This window comes from Coregonus lavaretus (genome assembly GCF_964263955.1).
Source record: "Coregonus lavaretus genome assembly, chromosome: 6".
Lineage (NCBI taxonomy): Eukaryota > Metazoa > Chordata > Actinopteri > Salmoniformes > Salmonidae > Coregonus > Coregonus lavaretus.
The window spans coordinates 38,621,067-38,631,143 of NC_139993.1; the positions used below are offsets into that span (position 1 = coordinate 38,621,067).

The window sequence follows — 10,077 nt, forward strand, 5'->3', positions numbered from 1 at the left end:
GGGAACTGAAACACACTGTCGTACACGTCAATCCAGAGCATCCCAAACATGCACAATGAGTGACATGTCTGGTGAGTATGCAGGCCATGGAAGAACTGGGACGTTTTCAACTTCCAGGAATTGTGTACAGATACATGGGGCTGTGCATTATCATGCTGAAACATAAGGTGATTGTGGCGGATGAATGGCATGACAATGGGCCTCAGGATCTCATCACGGTATCTCTGTGCATTCAAATTGCCATCGATAAAATGCAATTGTGTTTGTGGTCAATAACTTTTATTTCAGCTCATGAAACATGGGACGAGCACTTTACATGTTGCACTTATATATTTACTTTTTTTAATTACTGCACTATACCGGGAATAAAGACAAAATAGTGTACCTCTATAGTGTACCATACTCTGAACTGAGACAAATGTTTGACCAATGTACCATAATGTAGAGCCTCATTCTCCACACCCTTTCCTCTTCTTCCTCTCTTCCCTGCAGGAACTTCAAGACCCAGGATGGAGGGATGATGGACGGAGGCCAGAGCCAGAGATGGATGGAAGAGGAGGCTCCGCCCAAGAAACCAAGGGTGAGAATGAGAAAGAAGAGAGCCATTCTTGGCAGCCATTTTGGGTCAGAAGGCTCACCAGTTGCATACCAGCATGATGCATTGAGTGAGTATCTAAATATCTCCTCTCCCCCAGACTGAGGACAAGCCCCTACTGCCTCTGGGTGTGGATGGAGGAGTGGACAGACGGGAGTGGACCTTACAACACCACAAGGCTGCTGACATCTCTCTCACTCCACCACAGGCTGATCTGGAAGCGGACTGCCTGGATGTCAATGTCAAAGGACCAGGTAGATTTTAAGATTGATTAGGATTGTTGTCAATCAAGTATAAGGATACCTGACGGATTGCCCTTGGTGTAACTGTATATTTTTTTGCTCTGACCAAATTGCAAAATTCTCATCCAGATGGCTTCACCCCCTTGATGCTGGCTTCTCTACGAAACGGAGGGGCGTCTGATTGCGGCCTACAGGCGGAAGAGGAAGAGGAGAGCGGGGGAGATGAGCCAGGACCCAACGTCATCTCAGACCTCATCACCCAGGGTGCAACACTCATGGCCCAAACGGATCGCACCGGGGAGACGGCACTCCACCTGGCGGCTCGCTACGCCCGGGCCGATGCCGCCAAAAGGCTGCTGGACGCCGGGGCAGATGCCAATGCTCACGACAACATGGGTCGCACCCCTCTCCACGCTGCTGTGGCGGCCGATGCCCAGGGAGTGTTCCAGGTAACATATTCATTTACATTTTCGTCATTTAGCAGACGCTCTTATCCAGAGCGACTTACAAATTGGTGCATTCACCTTATGATAGCCTGTGGGACAACCACTTTACTATATATATATATATACATACAGTGGGGAGAACAAGTATTTGATACACTGCCGATTTTGCAGGTTTTCCTACTTACAAAGCATGTAGAGGTCTGTAATTTTTATCCTAGGTACACTTCAACTGTGAGAGACGGAATCTAAAACAAAAATCCAGAAAATCACATTGTATGGTTTTTAAGTAATTCATTTGCATTTTATTGCATGACATAAATATTTGATACATCAGAAAAGCAGAACTTAATATTTGGTACAGAAACCTTTGTTTGCAATTACAGAGATCATACGTTTCCTGTAGGTCTTGACCAGGTTTGCACACACTGCAGCAGGGATTTTGGCCCACTCCTCCATACAGACCTTCTCCAGATCCTTCAGGTTTCGGGGCTGTCGCTGGCCAATACGGACTTTCAGCTCCCTCCAAAGATTTTCTATTGAGTTCAGGTCTGGAGACTGGCTAGGCCACTCCAGGACCTTGAGATGCTTCTTACGAAGCCACTCCTTAGTTGCCCTGGCTGTGTGTTTCGGGTCGTTGTCATGCTGGAAGACCCAGCCACGACCCATCTTCAATGCTCTTACTGAGGGAAGGAGGTTGTTGGCCAAGATCTCGCGATACATGGCCCCATCCATCCTCCCCTCAATACGGTGCAGTCGTCCTGTCCCCTTTGCAGAAAAGCATCCCCAAAGAATGATGTTTCCACCTCCATGCTTCACGGTTGGGATGGTGTTTAGACCAAAAAGCTCTATTTTTGTCTCATCAGACCACATGACCTTCTCCCATTCCTCCTCTGGATCATCCAGATGGTCATTGGTAAACTTCAGACGGGCCTGGACATGCGCTGGCTTGAGCAGGGGGACCTTGCGTGCGCTGCAGGATTTTAATCCATGACGGCATAGTGTGTTACTAATGGTTTTCTTTGAGACTGTGGTCCCAGCTCTCTTCAGGTCATTGACCAGGTCCTGCCGTGTAGTTCTGGGCTGATCCCTCACCTTCCTCATGATCATTGATGCCCCACGAGGTGAGATCTTGCATGGAGCCCCAGACCGAGGGTGATTGACCGTCATCTTGAACTTCTTCAATTTTCTAATAATTGCGCCAACAGTTGTTGCCTTCTCACCAAGCTGCTTGCCTATTGTCCTGTAGCCCATCCCAGCCTTGTGCAGGTCTACAATTGTATCCCTGATGTCCTTACACAGCTCTCTGGTCTTGGCCATTGTGGAGAGGTTGGAGTCTGTTTGATTGAGTGTGTGGACAGGTGTCTTTTATACAGGTAACGAGTTCAAACAGGTGCAGTTAATACAGGTAATGAGTGGAGAACAGGAGGGCTTCTTAAAGAAAAACGAACAGGTCTGTGAGAGCCGGAATTCTTACTGGTTGGTAGGAGATCAAATATTTATGTCATGCAATAAAATGCAAATTAATTACTTAAAAATCACACAATGTGATTTTCTGGATTTTTGTTTTAGATTCCGTCTCTCACAGTTGAAGTGTACCTATGATAAGAATTACAGACCTCTACATGCTTTGTAAGTAGGAAAACCTGCAAAATCGGCAGTGTATCAAATACTTGTTCTCCCCACTGTGTGTATATATATATATATATAGAGAGATATATTTTTTTGGGGGTAGAAGGATTACTTTTATCCTATCCCAGGTATTCCTTAAAGAGGTGGGGTTTCAAGTGTCTCCCGGAAGGTGGTGAGTGACTCTGCTGTCCTGGCGTCGTGAGGGAGCTTGTTCCACCATTGGGGTGCCAGAGCAGCGAACAGTTTTGACTGGGCTGAGCGGGAACTGTGCTTCCGCAGAGGTAGGGGGGCCAGCAGGCCAGATGTGGATGAACGCAATGCCCTCGTTTGGGTGTAGGGACTGATCAGAGCCTGAAGGTACGGAGGTGCCGTTCCCCTCACAGCTCCGTAGGCAAGCACCATGGTCTTGTAGCAGATGCGGGCTTCAACTGGAAGCCAGTGGAGTGTGCGGAGGAGCGGGGTGACGTGAGAGAACTTGGGAAGGTTGAACACCAGACGGGCTGCAGCGTTCTGGATGAGTTGAAGGGGTTTAATGGCACAGGCAGGGAGCCCAGCCAACAGCGAGTTGCAGTAATCCAGACGGGAGATGACAAGTGCCTGGATTAGGACCTGTGCCGCTTCCTGTGTAAGGTAGGGTCGTACTCTGCGAATGTTGTTTAGCATGAACCTACAGGATCGGGTCACCGCTTTGATGTTAGCGGAGAATGACAGGGTGTTGTCCAGGGTCACGCCAAGGTTCTTTGCACTCTGGGAGGAGGACACAACGGAGTTGTCAACCGTGATGGCGAGATCATGGAGCGGGCAGTCCTTCCCCGGGAGGAAGAGCAGCTCCGTCTTGCCGAGGTTCAGCTTGAGGTGGTGATCCGTCATCCACACTGATATGTCTGCCAGACATGCAGAGATGCGATTCGCCACCTGGTTATCAGAAGGGGGAAAGGAGAAGATGAATTGTGTGTCGTCTGCGTAGCAATGATAGGAGAGACCATGTGAGGATATGACAGAGCCAAGTGACTTGGTGTATAGAGAGAATAGGAGAGGGCCTAGAACTGATCCCTGGGGGACACCAGTGGTGAGAGCACGTGGTGCGGAGACAGATTCTCGCCACCCCACCTGGTAGGAGCGACCTGTGAGGTAGGACGCAATCCAAGAGTGAGCCGCGCCGGAGATGCCCAACTCGGAGAGGGTGGAGAGGAGGATCTGATGGTTCACAGTATCAAAGGCAGCAGATAGGTCTAGAAGGATGAGAGCAGAGGAGAGAGAGTTAGCAGTGCGGAGAGCCTCTGTGACACAGAGAAGTGCAGTCTCAGTTGAATGACCAGTCTTGAAACCGGACTGGTTTGGATCAAGAAGGTCATTCTGAGAGAGATAGCAAGAGAGTTGGCTAAAGACTGCACGCTCAAGAGTTTTGGAGAGAAAAGAAAGAAGGGATACTGGTCTGTAGTTGTTGACATCGGAGGGATCGAGTGTAGGTTTTTTGAGAAGGGGTGCAACTCTCGCTCTCTTGAAGACGCAAGGGACATAGCCAGTGGTCAAGGATGAGTTGATGAGTGAGGTGAAGTAAGGGAGAAGGTCTCCGGAAATGGTCTGGAGAAGAGAGGAGGGGATAGGGTCAAGCGGGCAGGTTGTTGGGCGGCCGGCCGTCACAAGTCGCAAGATTTCATCTGGAGAGAAAGGGGAGAAAGAAGTCAAAGCATAGGGTAGGGCAGTGTGAGCAGGACCAGCGGTGTCATTTGACTTAATAAATGAGGATCGGATGTCGTCAACCTTCTTTTCAAAATGGTTGACGAAGTCATCCACAGAGAGGGAGGAGGGAGGGGGAGGAGGAGGATGATTCAGCAGGGAGGAGAAGGTGGCAAAGAGCTTCCTAGGGTTAGAGGCAGAGGCTTGAAATTTAGAGTGGTAGAAAGTGGCTTTAGCAGCAGAAACAGAGGAAGAAAATGTAGAGAGGAGGGAGTGAAAAGATGACAGGTCGGCAGGGAGTCTAGTTTTCCTCCATTTCCGCTCGGCTGCCCGGAGCCCTGTTCTGTGAGCTCGCAATGAGTCGTCAAGCCACGGAGCAGGAGGGGAGGACCGAGCCGGCCGGGAGGATATGGGACATAGAGAGTCAAAAGATGCAGAAAGGGAGGAGAGGAGGGTTGAGGAGGCAGAATCAGGAGATTGGAGGGCTGAAAAGACACTCTCATTAGAGCAGTTGATAAACTAGTGCTGGTACTGTGCTCACATGAGCAAAGGTTGAAAAACCGTATTGAGTTAACACTCTGTTCCCTTCTCAGATCCTGATCCGTAACCGGGCCACTGAGTTGGATGCCAGGATGAACGATGGCACCACACCTCTAATCCTGGCTGCCAGGCTGGCTGTGGAGGGCATAGTGGAGGAACTGGTGCACTGCCACGCGGACATCAATGCTGTCGACGACCACGGTGAGCCCTGGCATTGTTTCTACATGCATATTGAGTGTCAGGTGTCTCCAACAGGTCGATCACTAGCTACCAGTAGCTCGCAGCCCACCTATGAGTAGCTCACCAAACAATTGAAAGTACATGCAATTTTTCACGTGCTCCACCGCAAACTTTCATTAACAAATCTCACAAGTATCAGGCACCGCAAGCTCCCAGCTACTATCTAATCAACATTGACATTATCCCATCCCTGGTTAGCCACTATTGGCTTAAAAAGCCAAACCTAACACAATATCTGCCAAGTAATTTCCAGCAATATTGCCCACGTCTGTGTGATGCTCGTGCTTGTCTATCACTCTGTGTGAAGCCAGTTGATGTGATAACCATCTTGTGGATTGACCTAAATACTTTCCCCAAGTCCTTATCAATTAAATGTTAACTGCAAAGTAGGCTTACCTGGCTTAAGTATATCATTTGTATCTATTATTTGTTATTTGCTAACTTTTCCATGAAATGAGCATCGGCAGTACAGAACCATCGCTAGACCAGCACATTAGACAGAACATTCCTCACTCGTTAGATGCGCAATTAAAGTGCCAGATGCGCAATCAAAGGGGAATTAAACAAAAAATGTAAATGTTTTAGTTTTCTTCCAGACCAATTTTTTATCTTTCTCTGTCTCTCTCAGGTAAGTCTGCTCTGCACTGGGCAGCTGCTGTGAACAATGTGGAGGCCACCCTGGTGCTGCTGAAGAATGGAGCCAACAGAGACATGCAGGACAACAAGGTCTGTACTACCTCGGTTTACATTTCACATCACCATCTTGTTTTGCACAATTTTTCATACCTCAAAAGTAGCCTTTATGTCAAGCTATGTCCCATATTATATCACTTTAGTATCATGTTTTATTAGCTTTGTACATATACATGTCTTCATGGGTTGTTTTGCCCATTGTGTTTTTCCAGGAGGAGACCCCGTTGTTCCTGGCAGCCAGAGAGGGTAGTTTTGAGGCGGCCCAGGTTCTGCTGGACCACTACTCTAATAGGGACATCACAGACCACCTGGACCGGCTGCCCCGTGACACCGCACAGGAGCGCATGCACCACGACATTGTACGTCTGCTCGATCAGTACAACCTGGTCCACAGCCCACACAACGGCCCCAACCACATGGGCGGGGGAGGGGGACACTCCCTGGTTTGTGGAGGAAACGGAGCGGGCTACATGGGCATGCGGCCCGGGCCCCAGGGCAAGAAGAGCAGGCGGGGCGGGGGGAAGGTTGGAGGTGCTGGCGGGGGTACAGCCAAAGAGCTGAAAGACATGAAGGCTAAGCGGAGGAAGAAGCCAACAGGAGGAGAAGGGCCTGCAGTGGGAGCTGTGGGAGGAGCCAGTGGCAATGGCACTAAAGCTGCAGGAGGGCTGTCAGAGAGCTCAGTCACCATGTCACCTGTGGACTCCCTGGAGTCTCCACACTCGTACACAGGAGACGCTGCCAGGGCCCCCAACACGGCCAACTCTCCTCCTCTCCTGAGCAGCCCCTCCTCCAGGCCCCTGCTGCCTCCAGTCAGCCACATGCTGGGCCAACAGCAGAGCTGGGTGGGCCTGAAGCATGGATACGGTGGCCACATGTTCAGCCTCCTCCCCCAGCAGATTGGTAACGGCCATCCTGGCATGTCCCAGCACCACGGCCAAGGCCTGCTCACCCCCATGAATGTCACCATGAGCCGCGAGCAGCTGCCTCCCATTGTCACCTTCCAGATGATGGCACCGGGGGGCGGGCAGGCCCTGCTGAAGCAGCCCCAGCCTGGGCAGGTGCAGTCACAGGGGCAAAACCAGGGCCAGCCCCACTCTCAGCAGGGCCCTACTCACCTGCACTGCACCCAGGGCATGATGTACCAGATGCCCGACGTGGGCCTCCAGCACAGCCTGTCCCACAGCCTCCCCCACTCTCACGGCCTGGCCCACGGCCATGGCATGGTGCAGGACGGCCAGTCCCGCCAGCAGCTCCCTCCATATCAGGCTATCCAGAGCCCCGTGGATAAGTACCCCACCCCTCCCTCTCAGCACAGCTACGCCACCGCTGGCTCGGAGGGCACCACCCCGGGGCACCCGGCTCACCCGCCCAGCAAGCACCCGTACCTCACCCCCTCCCCCGAGTCCCCTGACCCCTGGTCCTCCTCCTCCCCCCACTCCAACTCAGACTGGTCTGATGTCACCACCAGCCCCACCCCCCTGGGGAACCCCCATGCACTGCCGCCTCCCCGCCACACACATATTCCGGAGCAGCCGCAGTCCCAGCAGACGCAACAGAACCCCCAGCAGCCTCAGCGTGGCAACATGCAGGTGTTTGCATAGATGAGGACTCTCTTAAAGCGCCCAACTCTTAAAAGTTTTGTTGATCTTTGTAGTTAAACTACAACACTTAAAAACTCTTATCAGTCATTTCTTTCATCATTTGTTTTGTCTTATCCTCTCTCTGGTTACAGTAATCACTTTTACACTTCATTGTTACATGCTTTTCTTCCATTTTGCACTTAAAGATAGTGTATAGTCTCTTTTGAGTATTGCTAACTAAAACCAAAAACTGTTTGAGTACCTTGGCCAGTTTGAAATGACTGATCATCAGAAAACAAACAAGGAACCAGAGCCAAACAGTGATCATGTACTGTAAGGAAAATGGACTGTTCAAGAAGGCACCAAGACAGAATCGACATTGGATATTCTTCATTTGGCTTAATCTGCTTCTTCTTGTCATCCCTTTTGGGCCGTTTCTTTTGGCTAAGCCTTATCTTAGAAAAATTTTAAGGACATATTTGCTCATTTAACATGCTATCTTTTTCATTCACTTTGTTTTATGTAGACCTGCCAATGACATACTAATGTTTCATTGAAAATTAACTCTACTTTTTATATGATGGGTCCGTTCACTTATGTTAAGTTGTGTTCTTTAAGCAAAAACGTAGGATTTGTATTTTGGAATGTTTCTCATTAAAATGTGGTGAGGCTATTTTGAGGGGCTGTTGTCGTGTGGTTAGAAAGGTACACACACACATACAAGCTAAAAACATACAGATACATCTCTTCAATGTTTGGTTCTAAGCGAAACTGTGGTGTAAATAGATGTCATTTATCCTGTATTCGTTTTCATTCTTGCCTCTGTTACAGTGTTGCCTCTGTACTCGCCCACACCTTGGGAGGGATGTTAGTAAGTTGTGGCTGTGGTGTTCTGTGTCAGGAGAATCTGTGTTACTGAAGAGTTTAAGATGTATCGTACATTTATGGATACAGAAGAAAATATGGTGACTGATGAAATACCAAATGAAAGAGAAGGGCATAATTGGATGTTGCACTATGTGTCTCTCTATAGATGGTCTCTCACCATGGGGGTTTCACTATGGTGTGTGCAATACGATGAATATGCTTTACACCACCAAGTCAACCACCTTAGTAAGTCCTGCCCCCACTGTTAAAGAACAAGGTTTGACTCTGATACTTGTTACTTTTAAAGCTTATACTTTTTTAAAGCTATTACTATTCTATTTTACTGAATATTGTTCAATATTATCACTGCTCTCAACAGTTTGACTGGTTCTGAAGTTGTACTTTTTTTGTTTGATATGGCAGTTGCTTTTTCCCCAAAATCATTTAATCACCTTTTTGCTTGATTACAATCAGTGCACCTTCTTTAATCGTTTTGTGATTCATAAGCCAAGTCTGAAGATGTTTGTTTTGTAATTAGTATTTTTGTCTTCATAATGTTTCTCATATGAGCACAGCCTTATGTGACCGCTCTGTGACTACAGATAATCATTGATTGTTTCTATTTTGCCACAGCCTTATGTGACCGCTCTGTGACTACAGATAATCATTGATTGTTTCTATTTTGCCACAGCCTTATGTGACCGCTCTGTGACTACAGATAATCATTGATTGTTTCTATTTTGCACCGTTAAATGGAACATCAATGTCTCCAAGACCAAATTGACTTGTTAGCCAAAAACTCATTGCAAATCATTGTATATCCACAACATTGTTCACGGTTTAAGGTATTGTTTGGAAATGTTGCATTTGGACGTATTGTCTAATCAAAGTAGATTATTGTTACAATGTATTCTAGATGAATGTATTTTGACAGAGCAAGATCCAAATACACACACACCTGACATGGTGATTTGCAGTCAATCATTATAAGACTGTTATGATAATGTAAATTGTTTTGTGAAAATTACTAAGTGCCTCTATGAGCAAACCACAAACCAATATCCCAAAAGTAATTTCCCATTCCCCATCTCTGGCACTTAATATCCACTACAAATTACTTCCAATGTGCTATCTCTGGGTCTAGGCCTTTTAGCTCATTGGACAATCCACGTGATCAATTCAGCAGAGCTCATGGAGCATGGTATTTACACTTAAATGCCTCATTATTCAAGGCTATTTTTTACATGCTGTATATAAAAAATGTTTATGTTTATTGTACTTTATTTTTCTGTTAACTATATACATGTTATATGAATGAAGTAGTTTCCCCTCATGTTTGTATAATGTAGAAGATGCCTGTTTTATAAAGAACAAACCCCGTCTGATTGAAAAAAACCAAACAAATGATCAAGTGCATATTATATACATAAATAAAGTCCGACTTTTCAGATCCATCCGCCTATTGTGCATGTGCCATTCTTTCATGGTTATTCACAGGAATTGTTTTTAGAAATGAAAACAAAAAGGTTAAAACATCCATGCATTTTACAACAAATTGTGCTCTG

At 47.4% G+C, this 10,077-nt stretch overlaps 1 protein-coding gene across 1 annotated transcript in view; it reads left to right on the plus strand.

Annotated features, from left to right (window-relative positions):
• notch2 (notch receptor 2) overlaps positions 1-9,963 on the plus strand; it is a 58,462-nt gene extending 48,499 nt beyond the window's left edge. Inside the window, exons 29-34 of the mRNA XM_084164624.1 lie at positions 493-580; positions 696-849; positions 967-1,286; positions 5,186-5,333; positions 6,001-6,098; positions 6,278-9,963. Of these exons, the coding sequence (XP_084020750.1) occupies positions 493-580; positions 696-849; positions 967-1,286; positions 5,186-5,333; positions 6,001-6,098; positions 6,278-7,666 (2,197 nt within the window). The 3' untranslated portion in view covers positions 7,667-9,963. The remainder of the gene's footprint in view (positions 1-492; positions 581-695; positions 850-966; positions 1,287-5,185; positions 5,334-6,000; positions 6,099-6,277) is intronic.
• Positions 9,964-10,077: the final 114 nt, after the last annotated feature.